The following is a 19,188-nucleotide window of genomic DNA, read 5'->3' on the forward strand; positions in this document are numbered from 1 at the left end:
CTCACATGCTAATTCGGGGAGAACCAACAAAGTCATTCAGAAAATAATTTAGGATAATTAATACATCTGAGAACTGCTGCAAACCACGAGGACATGTTCTGTGAGCAGTGGCAAACACAGCACAGCCCCACAGTTTAGTGCTACAAGAGCAGAGCCAATTGAACTTTATCAGCACCCAGCTGCTTAAATGACCTCGGTGACCATCCTGACCCGATCCCCAGGAGACACATCCCACCCTTAGGAAGGCAGCAGGGGTCAGATGAAGACTGAAGGGCAAGAACTGAGGAGACTGGAGACTTTACTCCCCATGCAGCCCCAGGGCTGGCTGAGCTTGGGCTGTGGATTCTGTCCCTCAGTGCTCCCAGACACTGGAGCAGGGAATCTGTGCCCTGTGGTATGGACAACATGGTCCAACACTGCCTACTCTGCCAGAGCAACATCCTTGCCCTTTTTCTCTTTATTTTCTCTTTGCCACACCTTCTGGATAAGAAGGTACCTGTCATGACTGAGGTGCAGGGAAGGCAAGAGATGGAGACAGAAAACTGATGGCAAATGACCTGACAGTTACAGGAACCAACACAGGAATTTTCAGCAGGGCAGGGATGTACATTTTTTTTTTCAGAAGGGACAAAACCAGCCAGTAGCTGCACCAAGGTTAAAAAAAACCTAGCATGATGCAGTACAGTGTGCTGTCTACTGCAAAAGAAAAAAAGAAAGGAAAACTTGTGAACTTACAGGGTTCCCATCGATGCCTGGAGGTCCTCGTTCTCCAAAATTCCCAGGAAAACCCTGAGAAGGGGAGGCAAACATGAATGTCAGTTACTGAGGCTCCCTGGTGCAGACAGTCAGTTACAACCACTCCCCTTGCACCCCGTGCAGCACTTTGGGAAGCAGCAGAACACGGGGACATGTGGGACAACCAGCCTGCCTGTGCCCATCCAAACCACTCCTGCCACACCAGCACAGCTCAGCAAGGCCAAAACCCCTGATTCACAGACTCACTGCAGGGACTGTATTAAAAATGGATTGTCAGTCTGAATTATTTAGTGCTGTCTGCTAACAGGACTCTTTGAAGAGCACCCCCTCCTCTCAGGATAGCTGGAGAGCACAAAGCCTCTTGGAGCCCATGCAGATGCTTAATGGAGCTGATGGGAGATGCCTGGTGAATTCACTCCCTTTCAGCTTGCCAGAGGAGCAAATGCTTCCAAACTCATCCCAGCCCACACCCCAGGGCTGTGAAAGGCCATGTTTACTACAGGAAAAAGTCACCACAAAAGAAGATTCATCTCATTATATCCGAGACAAGTTTGGAAGACTTCAGACAATTGTAGAGAAGGGAGGGGAGGTGCTGAGCCAGAGCCAGAACACGGTGCTGGGACACGTTCTCTCTCACTCTTGGACAGACCCTGTGCTCCTCTAAGCCCCCAGTTCCCTGCCACAAGCAGATCCCAAAGCAGATTTCTCTTCCCTGCCCTGCCATGCTCGGTCTCCCACAGGAAGAGCTCGAACTGGGAGTCAAAGTAAAAGTGCTTTATCCTCTTCTCTGCTCACCAGGACAACATGGGCATGTTCTGGAACACCTGAGAGCTTAAGAGACAGAAAAGAAAAAGAAAGGGAGAGGATGCTGTCCACTCCTGCCTGCTTCCCTTCATGCTACAAACACTGGGAAAACAAATCTGACGGAAGTGGAATGCAACAGCCAATGGTGACAATGCTTATCTGGAAACCCATCAGCAACAATGAAAACTGAAATGATCACAGCAGACAGAGCAGGAAAACTACACTGGGAAACTGTCATCCAAGACCTCCCTCGACTTTTGGGGGTTTACAACTCCTGGTGAACAGAAAAGATAAAAAGTTGCTTGGTAAAATCCAAGGTGAGAGATGGGAGACCTGTTTAAGTCAACAGAAATTCTGCTGCTGACCTCAGAGCCAGCATTTCAGCTCTTCTGTCCCAATTCCCTACAGCATGAAGGACTGAACTGACATGAGCTATTGCTTGCTTGGATTCAACACTTCTATTTTGTGGGAATCATTGAGAACAGGAAAGTTGTCTGCCTTTCTCCAGCTAGGCACTACATCCCTGAGGCCTGTGCACATGCCAAGAGGCTGTGGTAAGCAACCACTGGAAACAGCCTTCTGCCATCTAGAGACAAAGATGTCAAATATAACAAGAAGGCAGGGGGGCCTACAATTTTCGTTAATGAAAAAAGGAGAAAAATAACTCTGCTACATGCTGAATCAATCAGATCAGAAGAGAGATGTGCAGGGAAAACTCATTGCTCAGGCAAGACAGAAAAAAAAAAAAAAAGAAGATTGCCAGAATATTTTGCTGTTTACAGTCATGTGGCTTGCCAAGGAAAATATGAGTGTGCACAGACTGATACTGTACTTACAGTGCTGAGAATTCAGCATTCCCCCATCTCCCCTTCCTTCCTCAGAGAGCCATGGGTGCCACTGAGCTGCAGCCTGGCCCTGTGGCTGCTGAGGTGTCTGCTGTGGAGCTGAGCTCTTCCCAACACAGGGATTTTACTATTTTGAATGGCACAATGAAAACAATATTGCTACAGCAGCATAATATCAGCTAGGGGAATGCTTGCTCCAGACTAAAACAGCATTGTCTGAATTTGGTTCAAAACTGTTGCAGTGTGACATAAACAATGTGCTCCTGTGCCAGAATAAAAGAACTCAGATAAGGAACTATTTAAATGCATATGTTTTGCACATGTGTTTCACTCTTTTTTTATGCCTCAGTTTCCAGCATTAACCTTGCTGCCTAAACACAGGAAATTTGAGGCACTTGGTGATAGAGTTAATAGAAGTCTACATTTACAAAAGTTTTCTAGCACTAGATCTCCAAATATCCAGATTATTCCTGTGTTTGGAAGGTGGAGCTGAGCACCTGAGGCCACTTGGCCAATATCCCCCAGCAATGAAGAGATTCAGCAATAAAACCTGTTCACAGCAGGCTGTGAATGCCCACAGAGCTCGGGGCTCTGCCAGCCCTCAAAATGGTATGGAAAAGGGTCAGAGTGGGAGGAAACTGAGAAGAAAAGCAGAACAGGCCCAGGACAATGCTCAGCATCAAAGCCCCATCCGGGCCAACACCTTTTTTGCCCTTAACACATCATCTGCACTGCTGGCACAAGCAGCCCCAGCCCCGCTCACCCATTGCTGCGATGGTGAATGGTGTCCCCCTAAATGCCCCCTGGTACATTTTGGCCCAAACAGTAAAACAAACCCAAAGGAGGAGACAAATGCAAAGAGCAGCTTCAATTCAACTAACCCTAGGTACCCTAGCTCAGAAGTCGAGCTTAGCACAGGTTTTTTTGCACTTTAAATGAGGCTAAGGCTGGTGGCTGCGGCATGGAGAAGGATTTTTCAGCCTTCATGCAGTCTGCAAAGACCCAAACCAGGTTGTGAAAGCTGTCCCAGCACAACTCTTGCACAGCAGGAAACTATCAATCTTTTAAGCCCCTAATGAAAAGGAAAGCACTTTGTTTCCATGGGGTAAGCAGTAGCAGTTTAAACCACAATAACAGTTCCAGTGACCACAGTGTCCTAATTTATTGCATCTCACACGTCTGTAAAAGCTATTTTTTTGGTGCCTCTCCTGCCTGAGCCTAAAGGAGAGAGATATTCCCCAGGAACAGAACTAGCACTATTCCACTAAAACAAGCAGCCCAGAAGTTGCAAGCAGACTCTGTTATCCCCCTGGTTTCACTCCCCCAAGCAGTGACACCTCTGCTCTCCCATGCTCTGCTCCAACAGCCTGAGGAGCCCAGACTGAGGGAGAACACATGGGGCAGGAAGCTCATTTTATGGTGCTGGCAGACAGCAGGGTCACAACTGGCAGCCCATTTCAGGAGGCTTTTGAAAGAGATTAAAGAACCCAGCAGATTCAGAGTCTCCTGTGAGTGCAGAAAGGGTTTTAGTACAGAAAATCCATCATTTTACAGGTTTATTTTTTTTCTGCTTTTGCCTTTTTTTTTGTTTTGTTTTTGTGTGGTTTTTTTTGTTTGTTTTTTGGTTTTGTTTTTTGGTTTTTTTTTCAGAAAAACTAGTCCCTGGAAATTATGCTTAAGATTTGGGACAGCAAAGGTAAACACCCCAGTGAAAAATACAGAGCCCACTCTGTGGAAGGGACAGGATGGACAGAGAAGGGCCAGGACAGGGAAGGGAATGGCAAACGGCAGCAGAAGTAGGGAGAAAATGCTCGATTAACAAGTTGTGCTGGCCAGGAGCCAGCAGGGTGCTCCTCCACAGCGCTCCAGTCAGGTATGACAAAACTTTTGGCTCTATCTGACAGCTGGGAAATTCAGAGAGGAGGTAGGGGAAAACATCCAGCTGAATGGATTTCACATTGTCTGAAGGAGAAGTTCAATGAAGGAAGCAAGGTGAGGAGCTGGAGAGAGAGCACACAGGCAGATGCTTTGCACCAACAACCTCTGGGTGCCCCTGTGCTCCCCTGTCCCCAGCCCAAGCAGAGCTTTACAGGGGTTCACAATTTGTGAACTGAGACACAGAGATACAAACTGATTTATCCCAGGTTACACTGAGGAGTCTGCAGCTGAAGCAGTAACAGTCTCTATCTTTGAGATGTTCCAATAGTGCCTTAATTCCTTTTCATCCCCGCTCCCTGCAAAGGGCATCCTTTCACAGAGCAGGAGACTCCTGCTGAGAACAACCAGACCTAGACAGACACTGGAACCAGCTCCTCTTGCATCAGGGGATTACATCCCCCTCCACCTCCCCTTCCTTTCTTCCACTGCTCAAAGCAAACAGAGCAGCCTGCCCTTTCTGCTGGCTGCTGTCAGCCAAAGCACTGCTCCTGTCAGGGCAGCTCCTTGTCCCTTGTCCCTGGGAGCAGCTGTCCCCAAGGAGCAGGGGCTGGTGACACACACGGTGCCCTTTGCTCCCCCAAAGCCCTCTCAGGTGCTCACGTGTGGCTGGGTGTGTTGTGTGTGTACAACATCTGATTCAGTTTAAAGCACTTTCCCTGAAGGAGTAAGGGAGGCAGTCTGGCAGCTGCTGCTCTGAAGAATCCTGGCAGCTCTTCATGCCAACAGAATCGTTCTCCAAAAATAGGATTTTATTTTCCTGTTGGCTGAAGGTGAAGCTGCTCAAACCAACTAGCCCTCCTGTCTTGTCTGCAAAAGTCTCTATCTGCCAGTTGGCTCTGGCCAGGTGAATCACTGCCCAGGAGCCTCCCCAGGGACAGAACTTGCAAGTCAAATAATTTAAGTAAGGAAAAAGGAAAAAAAAAGGTGGTGGAGAAGCGGGGCTGAGGGTGAGAGAAAGCCTTCACTGGAAAAAAGAAGGAGAATAAAACAAACAAGTGTAGCTTATGTTGGCAGCTCACACCTCTGAGAGAATTCCTGGTGTGGGGAGCAGACTGAGCCCCTCCACAGGTGGGCAGGGGGAGGCTCAGCCCCAGCAGGAGCCACCCCAAAGGGAGCCTGGCAGACCCTGTGCTCCTGCTGTGCCTCAACAGCCACACGGCGCCCTCTGCCCTCCCCTGGGTCCAGGCAGCTCTCATCCCTGCAGAGAGGGAGATGTGGGAATGGAGGGGGGTAGTGCTGCAGCTCTGCTCCTCTGCCACCTCAAAGGAAGCTTTGCTCTCACCCCCAGGAGACTTCACAGCTCCGTGTCACCTCCTGGGACAAAGATTTCAGGGCATTTTTAAACCAAACTGTCCCTCCAGCTGTGGGAGTACAGCAGGAGCAGCACAAGAAAAATTTCTTGAAGCCCCTCCAGCCCAACATCACTCCAGTGAAATGCCAGCCCCTCCACGCTCCTGCTCCATTCCTTTCCCACTGGTACAGGATCTTTTCCTGCTCTGCAGAGCTCTAACTGAGTTACCAGTGCACAGACACGTTGGTCTAATGCCAGAGAGCACTGAGCCTGCCACTGCTCCTCCTTATCTATGGCCAACATTGCCAAACCAAGCAGCCTCCTACCCAAGGCAGTCAAGCAGCTTTAGGGCTCAAAATGCTTTCAGACTCATAGGTGACAATTGCATTATTTTTCCTTATATTTTCTAAGGAGAATAATTTTTGATCTTGATTTATGAATGAGCTTTCCCCTGAAGGATTAAAGATGCCTGGAAGACCTTGGTTCAGGTCCTCATGAAATTTCTGAATGATCATGGACAAGTCACTTCGGAGCATTCTTGGGAAAAAAAAATCTTTGGGATTGTTTCTTTTCTTTCAGTGGAAGTTGTAGCTCTTGGCACTTTTTCCCTGTGTTTTCAGTACCTTGTTTTGCCCATTCTTAAAAATATGAAATACATACTGATATTGTCCACCTCTCCAGGTTATATGGATGGTGTAATCATGGACATAGGAACATGTGAGAAATAACCATGCAAGCATCTCACCACAGAGATTTGGGAAACTCCAGACGTGTGGAACACAGCTCAGGCCAAAAAGAGATGGTGACATTTGCTCTGGGCTCAGGCCTGCATTTCAGAGTGGTGAACCAGGCCAAGAGGGGTGGAGAGACCAGACCAGCTGCCCAGCTCCAGTGTCCAACTTCAGCATTAAAAAAAGTCACTGATTGCTCAAACCACATCTATTTTAAAAATTCAGGTTAACAAAGAAAAAAAAAAAAAGCAAAGAATTTGCTTAAATGGCTAACAGGAAACATCTGATCCATGGGCTAAAACTCTCTCATTAAAAGAGGAGCCTTGTTCATGGCTGGTTTTCAGGACCTCCAATGGACTTTTCATGCAAACAGAATGATTAAAAGCATATTCTGTTTTTAAATTAATCAGTTCCTGAACAAGACACCAAATATTTTGTGCAATGCTGGGGTACTGGCACAAGACAGCACTACCCAGTCCTGTCCATCAGCTCCTACAGACCCTCTGTGCTCCCTCCTGAGGCTCATCTTCTGGATTTACCTGCACACAGCTCTTCAGCCCACTCATTTCTCTACTGGCTTTGGCTGGCCACACTTGAGAGTACCATGAAATGCTGTTACCAGTTTCCCAAGTGCTCATGTGGTGCAGGAGACTCTTAGCTCACTCACTCAAGGAAGGGGCTCAGCTGTACCCAAAGCAGAGAAAAGACTGGAGCAAGAGAGGAGATGTTTATCACCTTAGTCCTTACAGAGAGAAGCAGCATTTGTTTTGTCAGTGGTCTGTGGCCATGCCAGCCCCTGCAGACCCATGGCAGAGCCTGGCTCCCACTGTGTGCATGGACAGCAGCTGGGATGTGAACCTTGGCAAACCCCAGGCTCTGACATTGGATCTATCCAACGGATGGATCTATCTCAGGATGACATTGGATCTGTCCAAGGATGGATCTATCTCAGCCCTCCATCAAAAGGTTGGGGAGGCTACAAAATGAAACCTTCCTGACCCAGAGGCAGCCCTGCTTTTGGCTATCCAGAGACAATTGATGCCTTTTCGTAGGATGCAAGAGCCTGCTCATGCTGGTGGGGAGGGCAGGGGTACCCTGTGACCTTCTGACAGCTCATCAGATGAAGGAAAAACCAATAGGTGCTCACTGGAGGCAGGAGTTAATGCATGATAAGGCACCACAGAAGAAGAGAGCACACATGGAAAAGAGCTTGGTGAGAAGGTGCCTCTCCCTGTGAGAGCTGGAGAGGGGATCCTGCCTGTGGGCAGCTCCAGCAGCCTGTCACTGCACTGGTGCTGCTCCCAGCAAACTCTGAGGCTGGTTCCAGTGGCTGCCAGCTCTCACACTGTGTAACAGAGGGCAGGGACCCCGCTGGACTCACTCCCATGCTGATCCCTGTGACTCCAAATCCATGTGCCTTTTTACGGCACCTCCTCCTTGAGACATGAGCTGTCATCCTTGGCATTTCCACACTAAGCTTCAGCTGCTGAGCTCCAAGGAGAGCTCTCCAAAGACAGTGCTGTCCCTGGTTTGCACAGAGCTGGAAGAGCCAAGCAGCTTGTGTGACACTGTGTGTGTCATGGGGAGAGACCAGAACGATGAGCACAGAGACAGAAATATCTGCTCGTGGTGTTCATGGCTGGCTCGTGCTGCTGTTACCAAATCCTCCCCGCCCTGGGGAGGGTCTGATCCTGTGCTGTTCTGTGGAAAGAAAGCCAGGGCTTTTCTTTCACAAGGTGTTTGCATGGTGAGGCTCTGAGCACATGACCAGCAGCACCACTGGGTTCTTAGAAAAATGTAAGGAAACCTAAGTTGTGTTTAACTGACTTGTGAACAGACCTCAGACGAACCTCAAAATTACTAAGTATGTCTTTGAATTAAATTTCTCCTCCTTCCTTTCTATCTCTTTTAAAAGAATACTACTAACAAAAAGATTGTAAGCGAAAAATCATAGATAAAAATTAGCACAGCTGGTGCAGTATGAACACTCTATGTGAAAAAGAGAGATATAAGCACACATCAAAACCAAAGATGAACCAAAAAAGAGCTCAAAGCTCTTTGGATATATTTCCTGAAATTTTGCCTTTAAATCTTTTCCTCTAGCAGAGCTTAAGAACTTCTGAAAATATTCCACTCCATTTGAAGTTTAATACAATCTGCAGTGCAGACATTCCTGATTGTGGCTACCCATCTCCCACAGCACAAGAACAGCTTGGTGTTCCTTGAGCTAGTTCTATCTCCTACTCTCTTCCTATGAGTCATTTCCTACAGTGGCAGCACAGCTCCTTCCCAAAGCTGAACCAGGACTGGCATATTGTCTCTGCATGGCAAGACAAGCCATCAACACCTTCTCTCATTCCTTCCCTCAGCACCCCGATGGGGTCTTGTTTTTATAATTTTTCTTTTCCCAGCTGCTCAGCTGAACACCATGAAAATCCACAAAAATCACCATAAAAAGACATATTTTTCAGCCACTGCACTGGCAAGACTGAAGGTTTAAGCTGTATCAGCTCCAGCCCCCAGCCCACCTCTAAACCAGGCAGATCCAGAGATGTACAGCCTCCTGTTATTTTAGCCTCCTTTGTGCACTGGACTCCAACCATAAATCTGCCCTCAGCCCTCTCCCTCTCCATGGCCCATATTTTGGGATGCACTGGCCTCCTGCATCGCTGTCGGGCAGGGGGAGGTGGAGTCAGCTGTTTCCACGACAGACTCACCATGTCCCTCACAGCTCTGCAAAACTTTACTTCCCTGGAAGGATTTCAAGCTCTGACTCATGTCCAGTTCCTCTATTTTAATCATTCCCTCTTACATCATTCTCAGAGGCCCACGGTGTCACATGCAACCTCCCCCAGCCCCCAGCTCCTCCTCGGCTGAGCACTGATCCACTGCCAGCTCTCATCCCAAACAAAGCTAGGCACAGAAATATGTGTGATACCAACTCCTTCCTCCTCCCAGAGCATTCACCAGCTCTGAAGGCAGCTAAAAAGGGCTTGCAAGAGCTCCCTGCTGCAATGACAACACGGAGACAGCAGAGGAACAGCAGCCACACCAGCAAATCTAAGGGAGCAGGGATGGGAGAGACCAGAGAAATCCCAGAAGGCTCACAAAAACCCCAAGGCAGCTGGGAGGCAGCGGTGGCCAGGAGATAAGTGTTGGGAAGAGAATCAGGTCAGCTGGTTTGTGCTTTCCATTTCTCCCAGAGACTTCCTGAATAACTGTGGATGTCACTTAATCTTTCTGTTCACGCTGGGAAGTTCAAATCGTCAGCATCGGCCCATTCAAGATTTCCTATTAAACCTGATATCATAAACCAGGGATGGAGCCAGAGCCCTCTGAAGGAGCCAAGCAGAACAAAGGTGCTCACGTGTAGCCATTTAATCCCTTCCCTAGATCCCAGCCTGAATGCCTCCACAGCTGAGAGATTCCCTGCTGATCTCAGGGGAGCCCCTTGCTCGTAGCACTGACCGCCAGACTGAAACCCTTGCCTGGAAGATTACAAATCCTGGCCAGCCAACAGCTGGAAGGCTTTGAGCCTGCAGCGTGCTCTGTGCAGAGAGAGCAGAGAGCAGAGCCCCTGCACCTAACAACAGTTGCTGTGTTTGTTTTGCCCTGGCCAGCGAGTCATGGTTACACCACGGACCCTGCACTTATTCATCACAGAGGTTTCTGGTGCAACCAGCAGCTTGCAGAAGATCTGGTATGGATGTTGTAGAAGAAAATCTGAGAAGTGTAAGATCCAAGGGAGCATGGGAAAAGAGCAATAATGCCTGTGAATTGAGAAGAGCATGGAAGAAAGGAAGAGAGCAATATCTCTATCTTTGGTTTTCTTCCTGCTTGAGAAGACAGACATGGAAAGGTTTGTTTGAAGATATGAAAGGACCCAGCCAAAAGCCAAATGTCTTGTTTCCAGTTTCATTCAACAAGGTCTGCATAATAGACGAGGAAAAACTTTACCGGCCTACCCATCTTGCCCCTCTTCCCAGGAACTCCAGGGATCCCCTGCAAGGAAAAAACACAGAGAGAGAGAAAAAAAAAAAAGTTCTGGTTGAGAAATCAAACAGCCAACCAACAATACAAAGCAAGATGAGAAGAGAAAGGAGAATGCAAAACAGGCTAATGACTGTGGCATTGTTTGGGAATCAAAACGTCAGCTACTTGCAGTGGGCTGCGAGAGCAGAAGACAATTAACCTTCACCCATTAACTGCGGCCTGCCGAGGCCACGCGCAGGCAGCATCCCCAGGCTGGGGCTGGGCTTAGCAGGAGCAGTCATTAAGCTACTGGTCTGGAACCAAATGAGGGCCACTGCTGAGGCACTCGCTGCAGAACTCGTGTTTGTGTTTCTTATTTAGTTCTACAAGCATTAAATCAGCGTGGCCAGAGCGCGGGGCAGGCCCCTCCCAGGCAGGCACACTCCCACATGGTCCCGCGGCCTCTCTGCTTTCTGGGGATTGCATTTTGAGGGAGGAAAGGCTGGAATCAAACACTGGTCGTCTTCCAGGGATCTTTTTAGGAGCTCTTCTAGTGGGGAGAAGGGGGAGAGATCAGGCAGGTGGAAGGATGTGGAGATGGAGAGTGGAAAAGCAAGGGATGACCTGTAAAGCTCTGGAAATTTGGGCTGGGGGAAGGCACGATGAAAAGGATGGGAGAAAGAGAGGGCACAGGCATAGCTGCCCGCTCACAGCCCCAGGCCTGACTGCCCAATTCAATGCAACTGGAAATAAAGCCATTTTTAGAAGGCTCAGCACTGTCCCTTCCAAGAGCCAGGCTCTTTCCAAACACCTCCAGTCAGGCACACAAAGTGCTGAGGCAGCGTGGCTGTGAGGGGATTCCTGTGGGAGCAGGGAATCTCCATGGACATTCTCCTCACCCTGCCCCACCTCACTAAGATGAACTGGCAAGGGGGAGAGGAAGGGCAGGTTTTTAAGTGAAGGAGAATATAGAAAAACTCCTCTGTAGTCAACAGCAAGGTCTGATGGCCCTGCTTGAAGCCTGAACAGCTGAACATCAGCCTTATACAGGGACACAGGTCCTCATTCAAGGGTAGGAAGAGACTAAAGAAGGGATAGGTAAGCAATAGGCATGCTTGCCTCCTTCCTCAGGGAGCAGGGATAGAGAAGGTTACATCAGGCTCTGAAGAACTGCATTCAACCAACACACCGAGGTTTTCTTCACAAAATACTCACTCGTTCTCCATCGGCTCCTGGTAGGCCAAATAATCCTGGGAGACCAATATAGCCCTAAAGAAAAGAGGAAACAAGCAGTCAAACACATTTCTCCATTAGCAGCAGTCAGTCTGTGCTTCCTGAAGAGCAGAGCAGCCTCCAGCGCTGGTCAGCGGCAGCCGTGATGAAATAAACCTTGAGGCAAGTGTATATGCCCATGGACTGCATGGTGCTGGCTTCCACGATGTAGTCCAAGGGCACATACCCTCACACCAGGGATCAGGAGGACTCCAGGCAGCAAGAGGACAGCCAGAAGAAACCTTACCTGGGCTGGCTCTAAGTGTACCTGAGGGAAATGGAGCTTGGTTCGAGGTTAGCAGAGGTAATCCACAGACCTACACCTCCTTTTGTCTCTTTCTTTGCTTTTGACACTCATTTCCAGCTGTCCTGTTGTACAAGCCCTTTCTGTCTGTCTTCTGTCACCTGGTGGTCACACACTGCAGCCCCTTCTGAGGCAAACCCCCCTTTTTCAGGGCTGCCACCACCCTGCAGTGAGTCCTGGCTCTGCCCAAAGCCTGTCCCTGCACCACCAAGACCTTGTGCAAAGGTTTTCATCATCCCAAGCACTGAAGGCCCTGCATGGGCTGGGAGAGGCTGAACCTGACATTTCAGGCTTGGGGCATTGATGTGAGGCTCAACTTGCACACCCACACTACGGGGAAACCACCTTTGCACCAGCACATTTCACATAAAACCTGCTGCTTCCACACTCATCAGAAAACCTTGTGTTTCCAGGTTTCTCTGTGGCCTTGGGGCCCTGCTGAGACAAGACACGCTGCATAAAACACAGTGTTTCCCTTCCCTTGCCACAATGGCAGCCTTGTGTTTAATCCCTTTGCTCAGCAGCCTGGACAAAGTCACCTTGTGTGCTGGGCCTCTGCAAAGGCCCCACTGGTGCCAAGCATGCCAAATCCAGAGGAAGTGAATTTCAGCAGGGAGCCCCCTCCGTGGCACCTCACTGTTACAGGAGCCAAGTGCTAACACTGCTTTTCTCTCATCTTTCTTTCTCCATCATTGCTAAATCTCTACCTGCCAACCCCACCAAACGTTTTCACCAGTCCATTGCTCCCTGTGGGTTGTGTTTCCTTTAGGGACAACACCTAGCTGGGAAATAATGCTACATTAGAGTGATCCTGTCTGCCTTTGCCTCCTGAGTCATAAAAGAAACCACATAACTCCCCAGCTTTTCCTGGAGAAGGAAAAAGTAGAGGTGGAGGATGAAGAAGAATCCAGAGCTGGCTCCCTTAAACCACAAAATGCACATTTCTTACCTTAGCACCCAATTCTGATTTACTGTGGTTGAACTAAGAAAGGGCTTCCTTGGGTATTTATACATATTTCAGTCCTCACCACTCAGGGGTGCAAAATGGAGAATAACTTCCAAATTTTACATTCTGCACATCTACCACCTGATAATTACACAAGGTCCTGGTCAGGGCAGTGAAGAGATGCCCCAGGGAAAACTTCAGCCCTTGCAGAAGTGGGGTGAGTCTCAGATTTTCCTCTTCTGCAGGAACTGAACGTGTCCTCTCCCTTCCCAGCTCAGGAATACTGCTAGCTACAGGGTCAGCATTTGTTTATTCCTTGCAGTTTTCCCAGTGATGAAAGCCAGCTGCTTGAATTTACTGCATATAGAGAAAGTATCACGTGCTAGAGAAGTGGGGATTTATTGGGTTAGGATCTCATTGTGAATTTATAATTGCAGGAAAAGAACAAAATGTGATTAACAAGAGCCTTAAGTAGTAATAAAAAAAGAATCCTTTGCAGTGAGAATAAAACCCCAGCAATTATTTCTGGTGAGCAAAACCAGACAGAACAGAGATATTGTTTGTATTTGCACATGGCTTCAAGATGCTGGCTTGCTGTTGTTCATAATGATATAAACCACTCCCAAACCAGGCCTGTGCCCAGATGAGCCCATACTCAGCGTGGTTAAAGTCTGCTGAAGCACACTGATTCAAACTAAAGAGGCCTTTGGGACATGGGGCTTGCAGGCTTTGATAGGAATTTGTAAGCCATTCTTTCCTCCCCTGCAATGTGAGCTCTGAAGGGGCTGACTTTATCATCAGCACTACTGGGGGACTTTGATCAAGGTACATTCCATGTTTAATTAAAAAAACTTAACAGTGCATGGTTCAAATCCCCCAAACCCAACAAATTAAAGCAACCAGCTTCAGAATTGCAGAATCAAGTCTAAAGTTTCTTGAGAAGTCTTTGATAAAAACAAGCAGAGAAAAGGCAAATGAAAGGTTGCTTACCCGAGTGCCTTTTGGGCCAGATTCCCCTATGGGGCCAGGTAAACCCTAGAACAGAAGGGGAAAAAACAAAGACAAATGTGGACAAGCTTTAATTTAAAACAACAAGCAATGCCAACCCCCCAAGCACCATCCCTGCATGGTTCTGCTTTAAGTGCTTCTCAAAGCTTTAAGTGCTGCATGGTTCTGCTTTAAGGTTTTGCTTTAAGCATCCAAGGAGTATCAACAAAGGAGAAAAAAAGACCAAATAATACAAATAACAGATCTGCCATTGTTGGGGAGCTGGGATTTAGCAGAACCTGAGACTGCTGCACACAGTGAGCCTTCCCTGGGGCTGAATTTGAGATTTCTGAGGATAAAGACCACAAGGGCTGATGCAGTGGGGTGCCCAGAGGTTGTGTTACACTTGGGATGCGAGGCACAGTGATGCTCTGTGCCCAACAGCTCTCCACTCATCTTCCTGCCTGAGCAAACACATGCATAGCAAATGTATTCCAATACCTGCTTAGGGAACACTGGTGCAATGAGAAATTCCTACAGCCCAGAAATTCACTTAGCAATGCAGGTACTGTGATATCTCTAACCCTTTGCAGCATCAGCTATGGAAAGAATTGAAAATTAATTCCCCATTCTAATTCTATGCCTAATGCTGCTCACTCAAAATACTGCAAAGAAGAAAAGTGCAAAAATGCAGAATAATTTTTCAGGCTTATTGCCTTCTAGCAAGTTTCCAGATCAATTATTTTTTCAAGTTCCAAATTTTGATGGGATTTTTCTGGGGGAATGAAAAAAAAAAGCTAAGTCCATATTTTGTTCAGCTGGCAGCACTGCTGGCTCAGCCTGGGATGTGAAGGTTGGGTTGTGCTCTTTCCTGGCTCCTGCATCATTGCCAAAGATTTCAGGCATCAGGGTGAAGTTACAATCCTGCCTGTGATGCACAAACCAAACCTGAGCCAAGCACTCTCTCCCATGGCTGCAGAGCCAGCACAGCTGACAGGAGTAACAAGTAGTAAAATCTCTGTAAAGTAAACAGCCCCAATGCAGGATACACACAGCATTCAGATAGGCTGAAAAAAAGCTGCCTTAAAAAAATAAAAAAGTCACTTTCCTGACCCAAACCACGTTTTTAAGAAGGCAGATTTGTTCTTTGAATGTCAAGGCACAGATTTCATCCTGCTTATCTGATGGGCTGAATTGCTGAACAGCATTCATTAACCTTGTATGTCCAAAATCTCTTGGACCTCTTCTTATTAGCCATCTAACACACATTCACACCTAGGGGACTCTGGCATGCTCAGCTCTAAGAGCCTTTCAGAGTATGAATGGAGCATTTAGTCAGGTGCATAAAGCTCCCATCCAGTTCTGCCATCTGCACTCTCCAGTGGGCTAAGCAAGGTATCAGTTTAATTTTCAATTTAAAATGGGTCATGCTTTATTGACAGTCTGAAGGAGAGAGATGCAGACTTGTTCTGCAGGTCTAGTTCACATTTAATCCAATAACCTACACATCTGTATAAAAAATTCACATCCAAATTCATGATAAGTCTGAAAGACTCAGGACAGAGCATTTGGGATCTCTGACATCTGCCTGGTCTCTTGGCTTACAGATAAACATGGCTGAATCCAACATTAAATGTGTCCATTTTAGAAAACCCTAACAAACTCACTTCACCACAAAATGTTATAGGGCTGGGTGTTCTGTCCTCCAAGAGATTCCATTTTTTAGGATCTTGCAAATTCTCCTGTTTCCTTTACACCCCTCAGCATCTTCCGTCAGTAGGACAACAAAGTGTCCAATCTTCATCCATTTCCCCATGCACACTCCTTCATTCCTAAAGTTGTCTTTGTGTAATTTTTTTCAGCATGAGAACAATGACTTGATTGTCTTTCATTATAATTTTTGAAGGTGCAAATATGATTTATATATATATATATATATTTACAGTTCATGCATAACATTGTGTGTGTATACATAGATTTATGCCAGTGCATTTTATTAATAGGAGTTCTTCTAAATCCCCTCCTCCAATAATAAATACACCTTTTTCCATCCTAGTTTTCTAACTTGTACAACATTAGATGCAAAATATGCCTAGAAAAGAAGGGTTAGCAGCTTGCATGTGTCTTTCTGTGCTCTGCTGTTCTGTTTTTTCCCTGCTGTTTTACTGAAGAAAAATCTGCCATAATTTGCTGTAGAAATTCAGCTTTTATCTATCATAGGCACAAAATACTTTCTAACAACATTTCGGAGTTGAAAGACTGTGTTATTGCTACAACATTTTGAGGAGAGCAGGAGGAAAATATTCAGAGATCAAATATTCAAATATACCAACATTTTCTAGAGGACTGCACTGTCCTTAGTGGGGCATGTCTTTATCTACGTGCACACCCAAATCCCTACTCTGTGCACAGCACGATGAGATTTACTGCACCTGCCTGCCAGGATAACCTTTGGCACCTGGACTTCCAGCTGGTCCCCGTTCACCCTTTGGAGAGAAAAAAAGAAAAGGCACAAAAAGTCAGGTGAATGTCCAGCTTGGGAAGTGTTTTTAGCTGAATCATTGTGGAGCGGATTAACCTGATGGACATTTATTGAGAAGAAAACAATATTAAGGGTAGATAATGATGTTAATTAATGAGGGGGAAAACACAGGGAAGCCAAGTCAACAGGATCCATGCATGGAGCAAGTGCTGCTGTTTCTCCTTCTCCCTCCATTTGGGGGAAAGCAGCAGAGAATCTGGAACAAGGACACTAAGAGAAGGTGTAAGGCTGCATCTATATCTGGCATATGGAACCGTTTTGCTGGTGGGAAAGCACTGCCAAAATTCTTCAAAACTAAATGGATTCATGTATAATATCCTTTAACATCATTGCTAACAGGGCCTGCTATTCATTGCCTTTTTTTTTTTTTTTTTTTTTTACTGCATTGCAGACATCAAACTTAACCAAATAGAGAGGGGGGAGAAGAAAAGGGGAGGGGGGGAATGGGCTTTGGGAAGGGAATCACATATACTCAGCACGGTGTGGTTAGTAAAGTCCTGGTGAAATTAATGTAAAAAGACAAATGAAGGAGTAAGATGGTGAGCTGGCTTTTCTTCTCCCAAGTAAACTTAGCGTGGCTGAGCAGTAAAAATTAGAAATTAGATGTAGAAAGTCCAAGGCAGCCTCCTCCCACCATGCCATGGATGCTGGGTCTGTGTGTGTGCCCAGATCCCGGTGCATGCCCAGCTGCCTTGGGAGCAGCTGCACCAGAGCCAAACCAGCATCACAGCCAGCAAATCCATCCCTCCTCAAAGCTCCCATGTTGGGAAGTGGGAAAACTCACCTGGTCTCCAGGGTGACCTGGTGGTCCAGGGTAGCCTTTATATCCCTGTCAAAAGAGGATGGAAGAGATGACTACTAAGAAACAAAAATGTAGTACAATAACCTGGGTTTGGTTTCTACTTCTCTTTGCAGGTGGGACTAAAGTTCTGAGGAGATGCAGGATTTTAGAAAGCATTACACAATCATGAAAACTTTTATCAGGCTGCTTAGTGCTTGCACCACCCAAACCTGCTGATGTGCCCTGCTGTGGTCTGGGGTGGTGAATACTCCAGAAGGAATTGCTCCATGAACACATTTGGAGTGGTCTCCACGCTCAGATCTATTTGTGATCTACACCTTGAGCGAGGCTGCCCTTAATCCTCAGGAAACCACAGAATGAAATGTTGGCTTTGGGCACACTGGGGACCACAGCAACACGAGCCACTTGTGCTTCAGAGCTCTTACTTTTGCTTTAGACTTTGAAATGCCACAGGAAACACCAAAACAACCATTTACTGCCACAGGAAACTCCAATTTTTCTACCTTGAACTTGTCCAGCTTCCAGCTTTTCTAATCTAATTATTACAAGATCCAGAGTGCTTCATTATGAAGCTACCAAAATTGGTGAGCAAGCTGCCTCCCAACCTGCTCTCTCTGCTGAATTAATTAGAATGAGTTTCTTAATCCACCTTGCTTACTGGCAAGTGTTTCAGGCTTCAAATCATTCTCACAGGCCTTTCATAATCCTGCTGCAGTTTGTCAATATTTCATTTTTTGGGGGATGCAGACACTGGAGCAGGACAAGGGCAGCCTGTTTGACTGCAGACTGAGCACTGTGTGTCTTAAAGGGAGTTTGCTTTCTCCTAGATTTACCTAGAGCTCCCTTCAAACAGAGTGAATTTTTTATGTGATGGACAGTTCAGATTTTTTCCCTCTTCTTTATTATCTTGCTTCAGCTGTTTAAAACAAGCTTCCATCAAGAGAAGCAGATCAGGAGATTGAACTCAGTTACAGAGATGACTGTTTAGCTGGGCTAGCAGCAAGATTAAAAAAAAAAAAAAAAGCAGAAAATTTAACTTGAAACAAATGGGAGAGAAAAGAAATAAACATGGAAGAGTCCCTGAACAAATACTAAAGAAATAACAAATTGCTTTCAAGCTTGGGTTACAACTACTTGCCCCTCAGTCCCTGCCACTCACCCGTGCTGGCCAGGGCTCCAGCACACCTCATCTGTCTGTGAAGCCCACAGGGAGTGTCCCTGCTCTGGAAGCCATCACCAGTCACAGGGGTGACCAAGCACTTGGCCTTTGGCTCCACTCTCCACACAAACCCAGGACTGTTTCTGCTCCCAGGCCCACACCTCTGCTTAACAGCTTTTTTATTCTTCCCACGGGCCATTCCAGACCTGCAGCCTGAGCCTTTGCTGGCAGGGTGTGCAATGCTCCCAGCCATGCTGGCCACTGCCCTCTCCCCTTTGCATTCCTCCTGCTTTGTTATTTCAGACAGTCTGGCCTGCAGTGATGCTGATTCCCTTCTCATCAGGTCTCTCCTGCTTGGCTTTGCTGATATGCCATGGCTCTGGACAGAGCTGCACCTTCTGACAAGGCTGCCCTGAAAAACCCTTGGTGGAACCACCTTGAGGGTCGTTTCTCCAAATGCTGTGAGGACATTTCAGTCAGAGACTCCTCACTGGAAGTTCTTGGAGTAGCACACAGGATTCCCTGCCCCTCTGCAGGAATCTGCCCCATGAAATCCTCCCCTGCTCATCCTCTCCCTGGCTCCCTGACAGAGGCTCACAGAGAGGAGGGAGGATGCTCCACCCTGCTTGGGTGTCTGGCCTGAAGGTGAGAGCTTCCAACAGAAACATCCCTGAGTTCAGCATCCCCAGCCATTCCCTGAAATTTAGATTTCCATGGGGTTTTCTCCTGGGACCTCTGCCCAGTTCTTCCAGTCTGCAGCAGGAGCTGCCTTGTCTCTAGACAAATGGAGCACCAAGCTTAACAATACCTTACTTTTCCACTGATAAGAAATATGTGCC

At 47.1% G+C, this 19,188-nt stretch overlaps 1 protein-coding gene across 5 annotated transcripts in view; it reads right to left on the reverse strand.

Annotated features, from left to right (window-relative positions):
- Nucleotides 1–19,188, reverse strand: part of LOC102035001 (collagen alpha-1(XXVII) chain) — a 146,847-nt gene that overhangs the window by 81,360 nt on the left and 46,299 nt on the right. For all 5 annotated transcript variants that reach the window (XR_004081746.1, XM_031057213.1, XM_031057210.1 and 2 more), the window contains 6 exons: nt 17,173–17,217; nt 16,279–16,332; nt 13,850–13,894; nt 11,553–11,606; nt 10,323–10,367; nt 736–789 (listed from right to left, as the gene is read on the reverse strand). Coding sequence is in view for 4 of the 5 variants with exons in the window: in XM_031057213.1 (XP_030913073.1) it covers nt 736–789; nt 10,323–10,367; nt 11,553–11,606; nt 13,850–13,894; nt 16,279–16,332; nt 17,173–17,217 (297 nt within the window). In the remaining variant the exon portion in view is untranslated. The remainder of the gene's footprint in view (nt 1–735; nt 790–10,322; nt 10,368–11,552; nt 11,607–13,849; nt 13,895–16,278; nt 16,333–17,172; nt 17,218–19,188) is intronic.

The sequence above is a fragment of the Geospiza fortis genome, unplaced genomic scaffold, assembly GCF_000277835.1.
Source record: "Geospiza fortis unplaced genomic scaffold, GeoFor_1.0 scaffold27, whole genome shotgun sequence".
Classification (NCBI taxonomy): domain Eukaryota; kingdom Metazoa; phylum Chordata; class Aves; order Passeriformes; family Thraupidae; genus Geospiza; species Geospiza fortis.